The 19,782-nt window shown below is 41.5% G+C and overlaps 4 protein-coding genes across 6 annotated transcripts in view; 3 read left to right on the top strand and 1 right to left on the bottom strand.

Annotated features, from left to right (window-relative positions):
• Positions 1 to 2,067: 2,067 nt before the first annotated feature.
• The window catches only part of LOC145436036 (uncharacterized), a 450,309-nt gene continuing 432,594 nt past the window's right edge, over positions 2,068 to 19,782 (top strand). The window contains exon 1 of the mRNA XM_080313326.1: positions 2,068 to 4,690. The gene's annotated coding sequence lies outside the window, so the exon portion shown is untranslated. The remainder of the gene's footprint in view (positions 4,691 to 19,782) is intronic.
• Positions 11,494 to 13,530, bottom strand: LOC145436038 (uncharacterized). Its single transcript, XM_080313328.1, has one exon. The coding sequence runs from the start codon at positions 13,332 to 13,334 to the stop codon at positions 11,883 to 11,885; it is 1,452 nt and encodes a 483-aa protein (XP_080169454.1). The 5' UTR covers positions 13,335 to 13,530; the 3' UTR covers positions 11,494 to 11,882.
• Positions 13,670 to 14,895, top strand: LOC145436522 (uncharacterized). Its single transcript, XM_080313886.1, has 2 exons — positions 13,670 to 14,800; positions 14,845 to 14,895. The coding sequence occupies exons 1-2, from the start codon at positions 13,670 to 13,672 to the stop codon at positions 14,893 to 14,895; spliced, it is 1,182 nt and encodes a 393-aa protein (XP_080170012.1).
• LOC145436025 (uncharacterized) lies at positions 17,386 to 18,730 on the top strand. Of its 3 annotated transcripts, XM_080313312.1 has the most exons (3): positions 17,386 to 17,574; positions 17,734 to 17,935; positions 17,999 to 18,730. In XM_080313312.1, exons 1-3 carry the CDS (start codon positions 17,533 to 17,535, stop codon positions 18,535 to 18,537), a joined length of 783 nt encoding a protein of 260 aa, XP_080169438.1. In that variant the 5' UTR covers positions 17,386 to 17,532; the 3' UTR covers positions 18,538 to 18,730. The 3 variants fall into 3 exon arrangements, 2 of the variants coding, with proteins under 2 accessions (XP_080169438.1, XP_080169437.1); XR_013914136.1 differs by having other exon boundaries at positions 17,386 to 17,578; positions 17,734 to 18,730; XM_080313311.1 differs by having other exon boundaries at positions 17,734 to 18,730.

Below are 19,782 nucleotides of genomic sequence, written 5' to 3'. Positions count from 1 at the left end.
ACGAAAGAATCAGTCGTTGAAGAAACAATGTCAGTGGATGAGATTGCGCAAAGTTTGAAAGAAATACAAGAGGTTGTGCTTTGCAAAAATTGCAAGAGGAACAAAAGTGAAATTACTTTCATACCCTGTGGACATTTGTGTAGTTGTGAAAGATGTGCAACAAATTCTGAAAGATGCAACATTTGTGGTGAAACAATACTTGAAAAGATAAAGGTGTATAGGGCTTGATGGAACAGGCAGGACTATTATTTTGTGGCATGAATGCTCTTGATGTATATGTATAATGCATGATGATACTAGTTATCTTTGCGCATATGAATCAATTAATTGTAAGATTGAACATATGATTTAATTTACTTTATTCTGTATTAAGATGACTAGAGTATTAGAAAATTGGGAAATTACGCTAGCCAAGAAACAAATTAATGAATACTATGATGAATTTGAACAAGAATATCATCACCAAAATTTTGAGATATGGAAAAATACCCCAAAAGAAAAATTCAAACAATTAATAAAGAAATATCTTCATCATTGTTTTGCAAATGTGACTGAAAAGCTTTTTGATAAGCTTTATAATGCACATGTTGATATTGCTCGCGTTTTTGTTACCAAAGATTTTGATCTGGCTCAATATACATGGTTTGGACTTGTCCTAAAACTACACCCGGCTCATAAATATCTACCAGAAGAATTTCTGGATGAAAGATTACCACAAATGGACTTGCAAGATTCTACAACATTACTTCTAAATGCTCGAGAATTTGAAACTGTTGCTATTCCGATTTTAGAAGACGCTTTTTCAAAAATTGTTATATTACACGATTAAGAGGAATGTCTCAAAGGACCATAAGTAACAACGAACTGATGCAAATGGGACATGAATCCGCAATAAGCGACTTGAAATATTATTTTGACATGTTTTGTGAATACTATGAAGAAGATGTGGAAATTTCTGATAGATGGTCAAGATGGGCCATGACAAGACCCAATGACATTGTAAGAATGCTGACGCTGTATGTTGACAAAGTCTACGGGAGTGCTTTATCTCCGCAAGACAAGGCTTTGGGTTATCATGCTGCTATTAAGGAACATAATCGGATTGCAATTCTTACACTGGGAAACTATAAGGAAGCCAAATTTCTTTGGTACCAACATATTGTTCGTATGCATCCCTTGAAAGAGAATTTTTCAGAGCAATGGATAAAAGAAGGTTTGAAAGATGATTGACTGAAATGATATATATACTGCATTAAATTTTTCACTATATCAATTAGATATATAACTATATCTAATATAACAACTAGAATTAAAAAACTTTATTTATGTAAATATGTTGATTTACTGGTTAAGAATCGATGAATGTTAACGATATTCGGGTTTTTTTTGTGTAAGGAATTTTAAAATATTAGAAATTTATTTGACCTATAATTGTGATATGTTGGAAGTCAATCATGAAAAATATGAGTATGTGCCAAAAGACCCACAAAAGAAGGAATTGAATCGGAAAAAGTTTAGACCGCGTCCATACCCTACGATACCTGACAGCAGAGTTGCCTGGCTAAGGATGGGGATTGTACATGAAAGAATAAAAGAAAGAATAGAAAACTTTCCGACTCTGACAGCCAATGACATGGAATACGTATTGAAGGATTTTTTTGTCTGGTTATACCGGGACCATGAGGTGGCGGAACAATTGAAATGCGCCAAAAGAGTACTGGAGCACATTGTGGAAGAAAACTTTGGAGAAAGCCCTGCATACTACTTGTATGTGTTTCTACGATATGTGTTGGCTATAGCTAATGTTGACGAAGATTGGAACATTACTAGCAGAACTATTGCAGGTTTTTCACGGGCTATGTATACTATGGATAAACGACTGAATTAGTAATTTTTTCTTTTCTTTTATGTGTATTAAGTCTTGTTGGATAATATTAATCTACACCGAATGGCAAAACATAGATTACATGTGGAACGGCGAAAGATCGATCAAGAAATTCAAACAAATCCTGTGATTTTGCAAGCCGGACCATTGGACGAGTCAGATATCTATGTTTGGCAAGCAGTTTTGCGCGGACCCTCAAAAACACCATATGAAAAAGGGACATTTCTCCTTAGAATTGAATTTCCAACGGAATATCCATTCAAGCCTCCGAAGATCAAATTTGAAACCAGAATTTTCCATCCGAATATAAGTCGTAAGGGCACCATATGTATTGACATTCTCGCAAATGAATGGTCACCTGCTTTAACGTTGGGGAAAATATTGGTATCAATTTCGTCATTATTGGCTTCCCCTAATCCAGAAGATCCAATGGATGTTGAAAGCGCCAGACTGTATCGGGATGACTATGATAGTTATCAGAAGACGGCACGAAAATGGACTGATATGTATGCTAAGTAATTATTATGTATCTGGTATGCTCATCACAATTATTGAATATTCTAGAAGTGTTGTTGATACTTATATGGTTATGTAAAATGTTATAGGGGAAAGTTTCCGGTCCAATAATCAATATAAAATTCTCTATGTTAAGAAAATATGGGGGATAAAATTGCTAGAGTTAAGCATGAACTTGACATTTTCTTTGATTCCTTTGAAAAGAAATACGAACACAAAGACTTTGGCAAATGGGCTGCAACAACACGGGATGAACTGGAGACATTTATGACACCTTACTTGAGGATTTGCAACCTGAGATTATCCGATAAGCTGTTTGATGCGCTATACAAAAAGCATTTGGCCATCTCCCGCATGATATTGTTTGAAAATTATGAACATGCTAAGTTTTGTTGGTTTGTCTTCTGTATTGGATTACATCCTGCCTCGGATGTCATACCTGAAGGATGGGTGTTGGAAAGAATGCCTTGTTCGGATAGAACTGGATTTTGTATTTATACAACAGATAAACTCTTTTATGATACTTTTCCCTCTGATGTGAGAGCTGCTATACTTATACATAAAATGAAATGTAATGGTTGCGATAATTATGAACAATGAATGCATGGATTGTATATTGTATTTTTTTGCTAGGTTAAATGTCTATTAATCATGTATGACGTGTATACCAATTTAATTGAATTTTACATTGAATTACCTTGTTTCCGTCTGCATGACCAAATGTACCCTTACCTGGATGATTAATTTCTTTCAGAAAAATTGAGTATGAGTAACGCGGTGATAAATGATAATGGTGATGTTGATGTCACCAGAATAGTTGGATCTAATGTAGCGGAACAAGATTTGATCTTTTATTTTTGGTTATTCAAAGAACGATATGAAGCGAGAATACTCCCCTCTCATAGATGGTACGAGTGGTCAAAGACTCCACCCAAATATATCAAACTTGGATTGAAATGTTTTTGCAAACGGGTTAACGAAACCCTTTCTGATGAAAAACCCTTTGTTATTGACTACCCAGGAATATTAGAAAACCACAAAATGATAAAAGATATGGCCTCTGGAAATTATGAAAGGGCTAAACTTTTGTGGTTCAACTATATGGCTCGAATGCATCCTATGGAAAATTTGATTACGGATGAATGGGTGAAGGAACAAGCCGAATCTACGGAACCCTTTTACCCTGAGGATACTGTAAATGTTCTAGTTCTATGAGAATTATTAAGCCCATGAATGCTATTGTTTTCATGTATTTCTACTGTATGTATATAAAGCGTTATAACTGATCTACGCTATGTATTAACGGTCAGGACCCCTTGTGTTGTACAGTGTGCACAAGGTATATAATCTAAGATTTCACGATTCATGGTTTATTTGATGTTTATTTCGTCGCAACTGCTGCTTTGTGATATTTTGATATAGAGTGTGAAGGCGTTATAGACTGCTACGCCCCGATTAATTTAAGCAGGACCCTAGGGACTTGAAAACCCCTAGTTTTCAGGGAAACAAAATCCAGAATTTTACGGTGCGAACCCTTATTATAGGCTAAAAAGAAAATAAAATCATTATTCCATCACGTTCACGGTAGTACGCAATGTCTCGAGTGCCTTGGCTGGCTACTGTTACTTTAACGCTTGAACAAATTGAATGACCGCTTGTTCTTGTGTGTATATAATGTGCTGTATATGGCTGCACTATAAGCCAGACCCTAGAGACCATCATCACCCTCTAGTTTAACCAAAACAAAATCCTAGATGCTTTAGGTGCGAATGGTTATTGAGAAAAATAATGAAAAACAATATAAAACTTAATAAAATCTTGAACAACTATACCCATTAAGATTTCGAAATAACGAACACCAAAATATGTTTGAACAATCTGCAATGCCTGTATTAAGTGGCATCTTAGTTAAGGGTAGTATCATGCGGTCCGATTAGGAGGATCATAGTGATTTTGATTGCACTGAAGACATGACGTCCTTAATGTTGATATGTTACTTTGAAATATTATGATCACGATAATATTGATGATTATGATGCTGAATGGAGTTATAAAATATTTGAAATGTAGTTGATATTTACGGCAGGACAGGCCGTCGCATGAATTATATGCGTAAACAAACCTTGGAGTATGGAAAATATTTATTAATCGTGTATGATGATGTATAGGTTAAACCATGCCTTGTGTTATAATTGATGAATGATGTATATGCCAATTTAACCAAGTTTGCATAGAGTTACTTCATTTCCATCTACATGATTAATGATCGGAGTATTTGGTTGTATTAAGGTTTTAGATTACTTGTAAAGGGTTAGCTTAGAACTTTGGACCTAATGGTCATTGGCTGTTTGGAAACAAGACAATATTACAACTACGGAATACTTCAATCAACATTTACGACCGCGAAAAATCTCAAATCTACATCTACAGATCTACGAACGTCGTCAGTACTACACAAGAGAGCAAAGAGTGTCAACTTTGTCCTACGAAGTATCCCGAACAAGTGTGGACTACTCGCATAACAATCGTTGTGGAGCTGCACTATAAAAACAAAATTGGTGGCCAGTACGGGGAAACTTCCGGTGCTCATACGTTGACCAATCGATGCTTTCTAAGACGACTATCGTAAAACTTGTACTTGTCGTATCCCTGCTTACATCGTCTGTATCTCTCCTGATCATATTGGCAGCAATTTATCTGCACGTATCACCTGGAGCACTTTCTAATCTGTTGAACGTATTTTTGGGATCCAATAGCAGCGAATCCACTGCTTACTTCCAACCCACGAATACGCCGCAGGGATTTACAGTATATTTTAACGTGTCTTCACCTGATCTACTACCTTCTGTCAACAGTACTTTCTCCGGTCAATAGGAAAGGCTATGCGAAGGATGTTGAAAGCATTCAAAAGGAAAAAGCCGTCAGAAGCGACGGATGAACTCAAACAAGGTATTACCTTGCTTAAAGCGACACAAAAACGCCATGAAGATGTACGGCGACAAGAGAGACAACTTGCTAAGGATGTGGCTGAACAAACAGAGCTATTGAAAGAAGTAAAGACAGCTCTACCGGAAACCATGAAAGGGCTAGAAAAGGCAAAAAAAGAGGTTCGAAAAGCTCAAGCGGACCTCAAAGCTGTTTGTGATGCCACAACGAAAGTTAGCGGGAAGGTCTCCACCGAAGTTCTGAATGACATTCTCACGTCAGAATTTGAGCTCGGAAAGTCGCATGCACAAGCTACGCGAAGTAGCATCCAATCTCCCGTTTTGACAGTAGCTCCAACTGCACCAGAATATGATCCTCCGGCTTACGTTCCTCTCGTTGATCAACAGTCTGGTAGCTTACAACAAGGACCAACGATGATGGTTCGCAAGGGGTTGGATTGTCATACTGTAACGGCCGTCTATCCTAAACTACCGCGCTCCGATTCGACATCGTTGTCAGACTCTCGAATGGGGCCTAAACCATGCTTCCCCGTGGGAAGTGGTGTACGCGCCAAACAGAATAAACAAAACCCCACAGAAATGCCAAAATTCAGTGGACTTGGGGGGAACGAGACTCCTGGTGCGTCAACACTAAAAAGGGAGCCCTTAGACAAATATATGGGGTATCAAGGATGGCAGGAAAGTCGTAATGAGGAGAAGGATTCTCGAAGACGAGCGGGAAGTGCGGATGGTGAATCACGACGGGTGGCTTTTGAAGAACCAGGTGATACTAGAGAAAATGCAGAAGACAGTGAAGGCGATTTTAACACTCGAATAAAGCGTCTTTCCAAAGAAATAAGAGATAATATAAGGTCCCTACGGGGCGGTGCAAGCTCACAGGATTCCTCGGAAGAATCTCTAGATGAGGAACTTTCCGATCTTGCTTGTTCACCTACTACACCTCGCGCTACCTCCACTCCAAAAGAGCATTGGGGAAGGACTAGGCGACAACAGCAGCAACATCCACGTGGGCGTTCTGGTGTTTCGGCCCCATTACTTAATGTTTCGGCTAAAATTCAGTCAGAAAAGGAAATGCTTCAGCTCATGATGGATCCTGGAGATATGCCACTGCTGAAATGGATGGAGAATTCCATGCGACGAATACGCCATGGTACTGGAAACACGGATGTGGATGTTATTTTGGCTAATGCGCTGCAAAAGAAATTGAGGGCTGCTGGCAGACACAAGCAGGCTACCCAATTGGGAAATTTTTTTAATACCAATTCGGGGGAAGCAGAATGGGAATCGGTTATGCGATCTCTTGCATTATCTAATCCCCAGGGTTTGGTAAATGATGAAAAGATCATTGGGGATTTCCGCAGAAATTATCGGTGGGAGGATGAGCCCCTACCTCTGTTGAATAGCGCTTTGAAGCAACTGGAAATAGACATGGATAGTAAAATTAAGAGAAATCCGGATGGATTGCGTCTTTTCCGAAATCTACGACAGCGACTACCCGAAGCGCTAAGATTAATGTTGCGAGGATGGGAAGAGGAGAAAAGATGGCGCGATGTTGCGGAGGAACTACAACTTGTTTGGAACTCCGAGTTTCTGGACGAACAAGAGACACGCCCCAGGTATCAGGAAACAAAGGAATTGCGTGATACAAAACCGTCTTTGCCACCGGTACACATTTATAATGTTCAACCAGCAGGGCAAATAGTGCACAGTTATCCCACTCATGGGAGGGAGGACAGTCAGCTCAACACTCCTCCTCCACCTGGTGATACCCCACCGTCGATGGTACAATCACCCTCGCCTCTGCAACCACTGAATAATTTTGGGGGGGCAACACCTCCTGGATCACCTAGGGGGATCCCACCGCGTCAGCTTGCCAATGCCGGGCAGGAACCGTTACCACGTCGTAATCCTCAACGTACGGTACGCAACAATCGACCCCCTACCCGCATCATGAATGGTAATGGACTTGGTAGGCGAGGACAAGGCCCAAGGGCTAGACCAGTACAACAACGGAATGGGCGCACGGCATCAACAAGACCTAACGGACAATCAACAAGAGCAACAGGAACTTCACGTACTAACCCAGGACCGGGAACCTCGAACCGAAGTCCGCGAATGGCGAATACACAAGACTCCGGGATGGGTGCAGACAGCTCACAGATTACGCCGTCCAACAGCCAGGAAGCCCGTAACATTGCGGATAGTCAAGGTGAGCGATACAATTTTCTTGGAAATCCGAATATTTTCGCTCCTCTAGGCTTGTATCTTAATCCCACTCAGGGACAATCCCTGTCCGTCTGTTACTACTGTAAGGCACCGGGACATCAATCCCGTAATTGCGTGGCTAAATTCATACTGTGGCTAAACGATAAGGTCCTTGCCAGAGATGATGAATTAGGATGGATAATCCGTGGGCGAGCACGACCGGTACCCCCTCATGTTAAAGAGTCTGCTGAACGAAACTGGAAACCGTTCTTGGCAAGAAATAACATACTTACAATGGAGGGTCTTGATCGATATCTTGCTGCTCAAGGTTCACCCTCGTTTATACAAAGAACCGCTTTATGCGAAGCCTATTATGATACCAGGCCAAAAAATCGAGATAGAACCCACTGGCATGATAGGGATCAATTGGGGCCTCATGGACCACCTGCACGACCATCTGGGGGAAATACCCATGTGGCTTGGGCGAAACCTCAATATCACGAGCGCCCGCGTCAATATGATGCTTCATATTGGACGGACGAGGAACTAAATCAAGGCGTACGACTTTCAAAAAACGCCTTTGGGTGCTGATTGATCCGGTAAATCAGCTCCCAGACAAATTGATATTTCAACATGAAAAAACTGTACATAATTCTTCTTTACCCTTATTTACATTTCTTGATATGCCGGATGATCCTCTTCAGCCCGATTTTACGGAATTGTTTGGCAGCCAACTGTTGTATTTGGTTGATACAGCAACTGGTACGAAATTCCTAGCTGACACGGGGAGCATCCCCAATTTAATAATGAAAAAGGTCGTTATGACTAAATACCCACGAAGCTGGGAAGAACGTCAACCAATAGACATGGAATTGACTGGTATAGGTGGCTCGTCCCAAGTGGACTCCTTTGTAGTGATTGATTTTGATGGACTGTCCGTTCCATTTGTGACCGGATCAGGTGTCCCACTTAATATTATAGGGCTGAAATGGATTGATGAAGTCCAACAATTACCATGCATAACTACGGAATTCAAAACCCCGTCTAACGCAAATGAGGAGTTGTCTTTAGCATCATTACTTGAAGAGAATCATTGTGATCAAGGTAACGGAACCAAAGTTGGAAGCAGTATTAGCTACACTGTAACCGGCGATGGGTTGATGGATGCTGCAAACCAATTTAGCGCGGAGCGGAAAATGGCCGCTGGCGCAAGTATCGAGATGGAATTAACCACTGGTGCGAGCGACGTGTTGAAAATAGCAACTAACGTCATACCTAACCCATGGGAAACTATTGGTGTTGAGACAGGAATGCCTGCTGACACCGTTAATGAAGACGTCGAGTGTGGAATCCCCGCTGGCGTAAAAATGGACCTGCATGAGAAAACTGGTCCCGAAAATTCTCGCGGATGCATTTGTCCGGATAACGATAAAAATCCGGTCCATAGATGCATGGCGACTATTACAGCTGACATCCAGAGAGAAATGTCCGCTGGCGAAAATCAAGACCTGCACGAGAAAACTGGTCCTGAGTGCCTTCGTGGATGCACTTGTCCGAATAACCTTGATGAATCGGCCCATAGATGCATGACGACGACCACAGTAACGAATACTTTCCCAAAAGGTTCAATCGAAGCAGCAACTGACGGTCAACCGGATACTCGTCCGGACATGTCCGACAAGGAGTCTGGGGATTTTAAGATGCACGTCTCCCCAGAAAAAGGGTCCCCGGCGGAAGAGGAGTCCGTCGGCGTGACGGTAGGTGCGGGCACGCGCCGAGATCAGAGGCCTACATCGAAGGACCTCGCCCTCTCTCCACCAACACCGAAAACCCGGTCATCACGAATCTCAAACCAGCCTATGGCTGGGCCAGTTACTACGTATGTTTTACAGAAAGACACTCATCCACGCGTTAAGACTGAGCTCGAAAATCTCTGCGCACAAGCGGTAGCGCTGGCTAAACTCCCATACAAACCTCCTGATCTAACAACTCCAGAAAATACCATTATCGCTGATGATGTCTGGAAAGCCATCTACGCACCGTTCGCGTCCGAACTCGAGGACCTGCGAGGCCATCTTGGCGGCCCGCAAACCATGAAATACAAATGCGACATCGAGCTTAAGGATCCTTCGACGAAACCATTTGTGTCTGGTCCCTATAATCTGAAGGGGGAGGGCCAGGCGAAGGCATTGAAAGAAGCGGTAGACAACTTCCTGGATTTGGGCGTCATTGAACGAGGTTTTGCCGAATGGAAGTTGGCTATATTTGTGGTCCCTCAGAAAATGAATGAGAGACAAAAACAGGAGGACGGATGGAAGCAAGCCTGGAGAGTAGTACAGAATCTCCAACCGCTTAATGCGGCCATAAAATCAATAGAAGTACCTCCACCTCTTGTACCGGACGTAAAGCAGCTTGCCCAAGGCAGAGAAGTGCTTTCTCTCCTTGATTTGAAGAAGGCCTATTTTCACATGGATGTAACTGAAAGATCTAAACAATATGTGGGTATAGCCATCAAAGGGATGCATGTAAGATGGCGTAAAATGCCGATGGGGCTTAAAACCGCTGTGGCTCTTTGGAGCGCGAATATGCAGGAATGCGTGGTGAAACCAATTACGGAAAATTATCGTAAATACATGAAGCAAAATGGTCGGTCAGATGAGGAGAATGCGACGCCTATGGAGGCCTACATAGACGACATTTTTCTCAGCACAAAAACTGTAGAGGACCATTTGCTACTACTACGTATGGTATTTGAACAACTTGCCAAGATGAAGCTAACGGTTAGCATCAATAAATGTTTCATTGGAAAACGAAGGGTGAACCTTTTGGGGGCAACCTTGACGGGGAAAGAAATTGAGGTTCAGCCCGAGAGAATAAGGGCTTTACGAGAACTCTCACCACCCCACAATGTGTACGAGCTGCGGGGGTGGATAGGTGCCCTTCGCTATATCTCGGAACATATTCCTGAGTTAAGTTTGAAGCTGGCCAAATTCGATGCACTGACAGGTAAGGTTCCTGCGACACAAGGACGAGTGACGCCTGTGTTATGGACCAACGAGTTACTGCAGGATTTCAAAACGGCACAAGCGGCCCTCGATGATGCTAAGGTTCTGTACCATCTGGATCCAAATCTTCCTATTTTCGTGGAAACGGACGCTTCCGATATTGGGTTTGGATCAATCATTTTTCAGACGGAAAAGGGGTGCAAGCCGCCTTTTGAAAAGGTTTACCCAATTGCTTACTACAGTCAAAAGTGGGCAACTCCAACGGCAAAAGCCTATGATCCATGTACAAAGGAATTGAAAGCCTTAAAGGATTCGGTGGAAAAATGGCAATCAATGTTGAGAGCCTTACCCTTTACAATAATCACTGATAATACTGGGGTATTTGGGCTCCTCAAGAGAATGACGGACAAAGCAAAAAATCCAAGCCCAAAGCCCCTAATTCAAAGGTGGCTCAATCATCTAGCAGGATTCCAAATAAAAGAGGTAATTCATTTAAGTACGATGCAGGTATTTACGTCAGATGGATTGTCTCGAGCTTATTGGATGGAAATGGCTGCGGGAGAAGAGGATCCACATGTTTGGGCGACAATTCCCAAGAAAAAGAGTAGTTCGTACCTACAGAAAAGACCCCGACCGGAAAAAATACAGCAAATGCTGATGTATCATTGCCGCCATGAGCTTTGTGACAACTCGATGGACGGGTTTCATCCCTGGGATGATATTTGTGGCGTCTTCCAGAAGAAAACTGGGGACCAAATGGAAATGGACGAAATACGAAGCGTCATGCAAAGGTGCGACAGAGCAATAACCTCGGAATACGGTCTGGCGGCCGCCCATGGACATACAAAAGGGACGCCTGTTGCGGTCGCTGAACTGCCTATGTGATTCTGTGTAAGCTGTCTTCCCTTGAACTTACAGCGCCGCAAAGTCCTATAAGTTTCCCGATGTAAATATACGCGATCTTGAAGTATGGTAGAAACAGTATATTGCTTGAAGTTCCAATTGATCGAATTTCCTTATATCCAAATATAATAAGACACGATAGTAGCACGAATAAGATATTGTCCCAACAAGATCGGTAGATACAGTGAGGGAACGTCCGGTGGGCCAATTACTATTGACAAACTGTACCCTATCACAGCTATATCCAGAATATTCCCTTAGACCAGACCAGGAAGTATCGTCAAGCATACGCCATCTAGCGAGTACAAGTATGGCTCCTAAATTATTGAACCCCCCAAGATTAACATGAAATGCCCACAGTAACATACCCCCCCAAAAAAGTTATAAAATGACAAAGAACTTTTTTGCAAATTAAGTAAAACATTAGTCCATTAGTGGCTCCTCGTCGGTGGAATCCTCGGTAACTTCCTCTGCAGCGAGAAGCACGACCAATTTGTGGATAGGTCGCTCCAAAAACTGCACATCGTTGATTCTTCTTCCGTACTGATCAATAGTACGGTCGGCGATGCGTATCTTGGCCTTTCGCACCAGCCCATCTGTCGAACTCGAAACCGAGTGTACGATTCCCAATTTCCAAGAGTTTCGCGGAAGGTCATCATCATGAATGATAATAATATCTCCCACGCGAACATTTCGACTAACTTTGCTCCATTTAGTGCGTTGTTGCATGCCAGGTAAAAACTCCCTTCTCCATCTGAACCAAAATTGATTCACAGCGTATTGTGTTCTTCTCCAGCGCCTTCTTGCATAGAGATCTGGCTTGCCAAATTCCCCTGGAGGTGACAACAAAATTTTTGGTTTCATCGTTAACAGATGATTCGGTGTCAATGGTTCTGGCGCATTGACATCACCCAAATTGATAACAGTTAGTGGTTTTGAATTTACCACATTTTCCACTTCTGCGAAAAAGGTTCTGAGTGATTCATCATCCAAATGTGAACCTATTTGACAAAGCAATGGTTCCAAAACACGACGCACCGTAAGAATTTGGCGTTCGACATTCCCATTCATATGACTAGCTTTTGGCACGTGAAAGTTGAATTCTATCAGATCACAATTTTCAGACAATAGATAATCTCTGACCTTTTTCTGATTCATCTCACCCATCGCCTTTTGGAAAGCATTCTTTCCCCCAATGATATTGCTTCCGCAATCACTCAACAGTGATTTTATCGGTCCTCTCCTTGCAAGAAATCTTCTCAGTGCATTAATGAATGAATCCAAGTCCATAGAGTTTGTCGTCTCCAAGTGTATAGCTCTGGATGACATACACGAGAAAATAACTCCGTACCTTTTCAATACGGATCGCCTTTCTTTGATTTCAAATGGCCCGAAGAAATCGCACGAGCAAAATGTGAATGGACCTTGCTCAGCCATTCTCGACTCTGGTAGATCGCACATCTTTTGTGCCGATAATGGTTTCCGTAATTCCCGACAAGTTATGCATTGGTGGATGTGCTGAGAGACAGCGCTCACACCACCTATAATCCAATATCCATGTTGACGTATCTCATTGTGCGTAATTCCACGTCCCATATGATTGACCTTTCCATGAAAATGGCGAATGATCAAGTCCGTTACATGAGATTTCCGAGGCAGCAAAATTGGATTCTTGACTTCAGAAGACAAAGAGCTATTACGGATTCTTCCGCCAACTCTTATCAAGCCATCACAGTCCACAAATGGATCTAGTTTGTACAAAGGACTGTCTTTCTTTACAGTAGAACCCTTCGACTTTGATGCAGGATCAAGACGTTCCATTTCATCCGGAAAGAATTCGCTCTGTAAGTCTTTCAAGATGATCCTTTCTGCCATTGACAACCTTTCAACAGTGAGAGAACTGTTTATTGGCAAACCCTTCAATCTGTCTTTGAATTGCAGGCAGTTTGCAACAGCCCGTTTTGCCTTGAACCACGACGAAAACTGTTTCAAGTTCGTATTCCAAGATTTAGATCCCGAATTTTCATTGGAAGTTGTACAGAATGACACAGTCTTCCTGACTTCCACATCTACCACATCTACCTGATGAATTCGGTACTATTGAGGAAGTGGAGCTTCATCATTTTTCGGACGCTTGTGAGTATGGATACGGACAATGTTCATATCTCCGATTGGTTAGTGATAAAGGGAAAGTGCATTGCACTCTCATTATGTCAAAATCGAGAGTTGCACCCTTGAAGCAAGTGTCAATTCCTAGGATGGAACTGACTGCGGCTGTGGTATCCGCCAAGATGAGCAAATTTCTCAACACAGAGTTGCGGTATGAAAATTTGAAAGAGTATTTTTGGACTGACAGCAATGTTGTTTTGGGATATATAAATAACGTAGCGAGGCGATTTCATGTTTTCGTGGCAAACAGAGTTCAACTGATACATGATTTGACAGACTCTTCTGCATGGATGCATGTGGCAGGACATGATAATCCAAGTGACATTGCAAGCAGAGGTATGTCGCTGGAAAAACTTTTATCACTTTCGTTATGGTGGGATGGACCGCAATTCTTGTGGAAAGAGGGAAGATTTGAAATACCAAAGGACGCTCGTCCATCAGGCGAATCTGTGGATGACTTGGTAGATGTGGAAGTCAGGAAGACTGTGTCATTCTGTACAACTTCCAATGAAAATTCGGGATCTAAATCTTGGAATACGAACTTGAAACAGTTTTCGTCGTGGTTCAAGGCAAAACGGGCTGTTGCAAACTGCCTGCAATTCAAAGACAGATTGAAGGGTTTGCCAATAAACAGTTCTCTCACTGTTGAAAGGTTGTCAATGGCAGAAAGGATCATCTTGAAAGACTTACAGAGCGAATTCTTTCCGGATGAAATGGAACGTCTTGATCCTGCATCAAAGTCGAAGGGTTCTACTGTAAAGAAAGACAGTCCTTTGTACAAACTAGATCCATTTGTGGACTGTGATGGCTTGATAAGAGTTGGCGGAAGAATCCGTAATAGCTCTTTGTCTTCTGAAGTCAAGAATCCAATTTTGCTGCCTCGGAAATCTCATGTAACGGACTTGATCATTCGCCATTTTCATGGAAAGGTCAATCATATGGGACGTGGAATTACGCACAATGAGATACGTCAACATGGATATTGGATTATAGGTGGTGTGAGCGCTGTCTCTCAGCACATCCACCAATGCATAACTTGTCGGGAATTACGGAAACCATTATCGGCACAAAAGATGTGCGATCTACCAGAGTCGAGAATGGCTGAGCAAGGTCCATTCACATTTTGCTCGTGCGATTTCTTCGGGCCATTTGAAATCAAAGAAAGGCGATCCGTATTGAAAAGGTACGGAGTTATTTTCTCGTGTATGTCATCCAGAGCTATACACTTGGAGACGACAAACTCTATGGACTTGGATTCATTCATTAATGCACTGAGAAGATTTCTTGCAAGGAGAGGACCGATAAAATCACTGTTGAGTGATTGCGGAAGCAATATCATTGGGGGAAAGAATGCTTTCCAAAAGGCGATGGGTGAGATGAATCAGAAAAAGGTCAGAGATTATCTATTGTCTGAAAATTGTCTCGTTGATTCTGAGCCGATAGGTCCTTCATCTTCTGCTCGTTGTCCCGTTTCATTTGTTCAACCAGCAGAGCAGTCTCTCTTTCGGGAGAGTTCGAATCTTCTAATACAGCGAACCTATTCCGTCTTGGAGTGGGCTCAGAGAACTTAGCCTTCACTTCGCCGTTGTATTCGTCCAGATAATCCTTTGCTTCGTAGCCAGTCTCTTCTACACGACCTTGTATATCCTTGAATGAACAAGAAATTGCATTCGATTCCTCTGGCCTAAGACGAGGCTCAAGATCACTCCAAAAATCTTGCAGTAGAGCAAACTTCTTCTGCATATCTAAATATGTTTTTAAAACATATTCCCGATCGTCCCGCGACTCTAGCAGGTCATTCAAACATCTGCACTGTCGCAATACCTCTTTGACATGGAAGTCAAACTCTTGCTTCATGTTTTCAATAACTGCGGAGGTTCCTCTAGTTCTCCTGTCCGATATCACGGTTTGGCCACGCTTGTAATCCTCATGCATAATTCTATTAGGATCCGAATCTACGTTATCTTCACCCACCAAAGTAGAATTACTTGAATTAACACCTTTGCGGCCGTCACCAGAAGCCTTCGCCGACTTCTTCCTATTTCTGCCAGGAGTCATTATGAAACCAGAGTACACCAACTTACTGTTTTCTCCAACAGAAGTGTGTCCTTTCTCCAATATCAGTATAAATGAAGCAAGTCCTATTACCGGCACCAATCCACACAATATGGAATTGTCCTTTACTTATGTACCGATAGTCGTCCTGTGTTACTGTTCCGCTTCCTGGCGTTGAATTGTATATTCCAATACAATACTCCACCAAGGGACCTTTGTTGTGTTTACTCCACGACCGGACCTTTAGCTGTATCTACTGTTGCGGTCGCTGAACTGCCTATGTGATTCTGTGTAAGCTGTCTTCCCTTGAACTTACAGCGCCGCAAAGTCCTATAAGTTTCCCGATGTAAATATACGCGATCTTGAAGTATGGTAGAAACAGTATATTGCTTGAAGTTCCAATTGATCGAATTTCCTTATATCCAAATATAATAAGACACGATAGTAGCACGAATAAGATATTGTCCCAACAAGATCGGTAGATACAGTGAGGGAACGTCCGGTGGGCCAATTACTATTGACAAACTGTACCCTATCACAGCTATATCCAGAATATTCCCTTAGACCAGACCAGGAAGTATCGTCAAGCATACGCCATCTAGCGAGTACAAGTATGGCTCCTAAATTATTGAACCCCCCAAGATTAACATGAAATGCCCACAGTAACAACGCCCCCTCCGTACTGTAAATATGAAGGTAACGAGGTATTGTACCACATGACGACCGAAAACAATGCAAGACAGATATTATCCGCGGGCATTGAACGGATGAACAGGAGATTCATTCATTTGAGCAAAACGCTAACGAAAAAAAGCAAAAGGCGGAATGTGGTAATTTGCATGAAAACAGCAGACCTAAGGAATGAGGGACTCTTACTGCTGCAATCAGACGTACCAGAAGTGGTGTTGTGCGAAGGCCCTATACCACCCACAGTCATACAAAAGATGTAAAGCTGTTTTTGGCAGAGTGTAAATATGTGATATAAGAAGGGCAAACGGACAAAATCCCTATAATGGGTGTAAACGGGAAAAACTGAAACCTCGTAACTAGAAAAAATGCTGAGTCAGCATTTTTTACCTAGTGTGGAAAAACGAGAGAATAAGAAGAAAGAAGGGTGTAAGTGATTGAAGAAGGCAATTGAATTAAATGATCATGGGGAATCATGATGAATTACGTCAAGTAGACACACGAGTAAAGCGGGCATATACTGCACTAGTTCCGATATTTTAGTCATCAACATCCCAAGTGTCGCAGCCAGAATTATTATTTTTGGTTGGCATTGCAAGTTCACAATCTGAGCAATTATTCATTTTCGATAATATATATAATAGGACATTACCTCGCGAGCCACGCAAATCCCTCTCGCCCCAGCAAACACAGAACCGTAAAAAAACCTTTCGGGATGGTTTCGAATGGTTATTTTAGGGTTTCGATTTTTATGTTTCAGAGGTATGTTTAAAAAACGTAGGAATGATGATCTTGAGGATCAAAATATTCGGTATGAATTCCAATTTGGTGGTAAGTATTCTGATGTGGGAAGTTATTTGGAACCTGTAGATACCGTTGCGCTTTGATAGAGTGCTGTCATCAGTATAAATTCGTGTTACTTGTTCGAAAACCTTATTTTATGATTTACGGTCATCATTATATACAGCCTATATTCATTGTCTCGTGAGTCACGTCTGTGTCGCTAGCTGAGCATAGCCTTTACAAACTAGCCTGGAAGCGGCAGACCGATTCAGTGCTTTTGTTGTTCCGTGCAGCGACACCGCGTGTAAGACTGCGACTTTCGTTTTCTGCGGCCATTTGCTACTTGGACCTGTGCGTATTTTGTATATATATCTAGCCGATGGATCTTACTGAGGAAGAACTCGAAGAAATATTTAATGACGTAAGTAATAGCTATAGTAACTGATGATATACTAATTATTTCATGTTCTTAATAAAGGAGTGAAAGTCAAACGGAACCAGGGAGTACCCCCCCCCCCTCTAGCTGTTGTGTTGAAAAGGGCCTCTTGAAGTTAAATGACGTTTTGCTCATATGTTTCAGAATGAAGAGGACATAGTTGGAACGTCAGATAGGGAGGGATGTTCGGAGAGTCAAACTGTGGAGATATTGATATCGGATGTTAACTGTGAGGAACTATTGGACACCGGGATATGTACTTTAGGATTGGAAATAACGATAAAAAAGGAAACAGACCTATACAAAGAACTATTGCAAGATATAAAGAAAACTGTATCATTCGAAAGTAAAAAGGAAATGATGCTATCATACTCTGCCCTCATGCAAAAGACCTACATTTGCTGCTTAGATATACCTGAAAGTCGTGTCAAGCAATTGCTGAAGACTATTATTCCTGGAGCAATTAAAAAAGCTACGGACTGGGGAGTTTCAAAGTATAAGAGTGTATTGATAACTGATGATGACCTGAAAGTAATTAAATATATATGTGGTGCTATATTGAAGTGGGCGGTCAAAAAGTTTCCTGGGGAATGGAGAGATTGGTGTAAAAACCAAGTATCTAAGAACCCTCTACCAATGGAATTCGAACCTAAAAACAGAGGACTGATATGCCCAAATGAAAGATTTTTTTACCTAATGAAAGAAGTCGAAATTTATTTTCAAAAGCAAAAAAACTCACGGTTTATTGACATGAGAAGCATTCTCGGGAATGTCAATATTCCATTACATTATCCACATTGTGACCAGACCCTTGTGAAACTCCTCATTTCTAAATATGTGAGAACAAGAACTCATACATACTGCCTGGCTGCGACGAGAAATTATCATGAACAAAAGAAATGTAAATCTAGAGGTTCCAAAGCACTGCGAGATCGTATCCGAAGTTGAATATGGTCTCAACATTATCGAAACTGGTTCTTCATATTTCCGACACATGCTACTTCATTTCCTTTGCATATTTCCGTTTCCATTTTATATTGCTTTCTATTATTTTCTTTCAGTGTACACTTTGCATGCATTTAAATGTTCTCTGAGGCCAAGTTGGGTGTCATATTAGAAAATTAAAAAACAATTACTCCAAGTCTCCCTCGTAACTTTTCATTATGACAATCTTGTGGTGTTTTAGAGTTTTTTATTGGAAAAAAATATCAATAGATTACTGGCTGCTCGTCACTTTGTTACTTTTGCATTACAATGACAAAATTTGCTGTCAAGTTGCTGGAATTGTGAAGTAGTGACAGAGTTCTATTTTTTAATTGAGAAAGAATTAGATAGTTTTGCCTACAGAGAGATATGAAAAAGGCCTGGTGTGGAAAGGGATCCGGTAAATACTGCTGTTTGCCGGGGTGTACAAGTTCTCAGAGAAGTGGGATTCGCCTGTATAAAGTTCCAAATGAGAAAGATGGTAGCTCCCATTCTGCAGATCAAGAATGGGCATCCAATTTTCATCAGGTTAACAACTCGTTCTAAACTCTGATCACTTTATTGTAGGGTTACCATATTTTGGAAGGGGGAAAGGAGGACACTTTTACCAATTCAGATAAGGTAGTTGGTCAAAACTGAAATCAGCCGATTTCGCTATTTTTGCTGAAGGGTTGACTAAAAAAAGGTCGTCGCTTTTGATCGAACCACGAATTTCCATTATCTTAGCTGTAAAGGACGAATCACCAAAAAGGAGGACATTTTAAAAAACCCGAAAAAAGGAGGACAAATCCTACGTATGGTAACCCTACTCTATTGCCACCTCTAGTGAATACCTGCTCGTCCGGTACCTACTGTTGTTACCAATCCATCTATTCATTGACCCCAAAAACCACAATGCAATCCATGAACATCAAGTATCCTTTCATTTCAGCGTTTATTGAAATACAGGGGTGATTCTCAATTTCGTAATCGTCTGAAGACGAAGGAAGTGTACATTTGCGAGAAGCATTTTGCTTCAGGAGACATAGTGGCCAACAGCAAACGATCCCGGATCAAATGGGGAGCTCTGCCTACGGATAATCTCCCAAAAAAATCACACGAGTGCACTCTAAATTCTGCTAGAAGAACAATCGTCAAATATTCACTTCCAATTTCTTACCCGAATAAGAAAGATTATGGTTCTATTGATGATGTTTACACTGATTTTGT

Source organism: Botryllus schlosseri, chromosome 3, assembly GCF_051294905.1.
Source record: "Botryllus schlosseri isolate E-star chromosome 3, Bs_hap1, whole genome shotgun sequence".
Lineage (NCBI taxonomy): Eukaryota > Metazoa > Chordata > Ascidiacea > Stolidobranchia > Styelidae > Botryllus > Botryllus schlosseri.
Note: the sequence above shows the minus strand (reverse complement) of the source record. Positions and strands in the feature narration are given on the sequence as shown.

Coding starts and splice junctions, on each gene's coding strand:
- LOC145436038 (XM_080313328.1), bottom strand. CDS start 13,334: ATGGCAGAAAGGATCATCTTGAAAGACTTACAGAGCGAATTCTTTCCG.
- LOC145436522 (XM_080313886.1), top strand. CDS start 13,670: ATGTCAAAATCGAGAGTTGCACCCTTGAAGCAAGTGTCAATTCCTAGG. Junction 14,801..14,844: donor AAATCAAAGAAAGGCGATCC/GTATTGAAAAGG, acceptor TATGTCATCCAG/AGCTATACACTTGGAGACGA.
- LOC145436025 (XM_080313311.1), top strand. CDS start 17,533: ATGGATCTTACTGAGGAAGAACTCGAAGAAATATTTAATGAC. Junction 17,575..17,733: donor TCGAAGAAATATTTAATGAC/GTAAGTAATAGC, acceptor CATATGTTTCAG/AATGAAGAGGACATAGTTGG.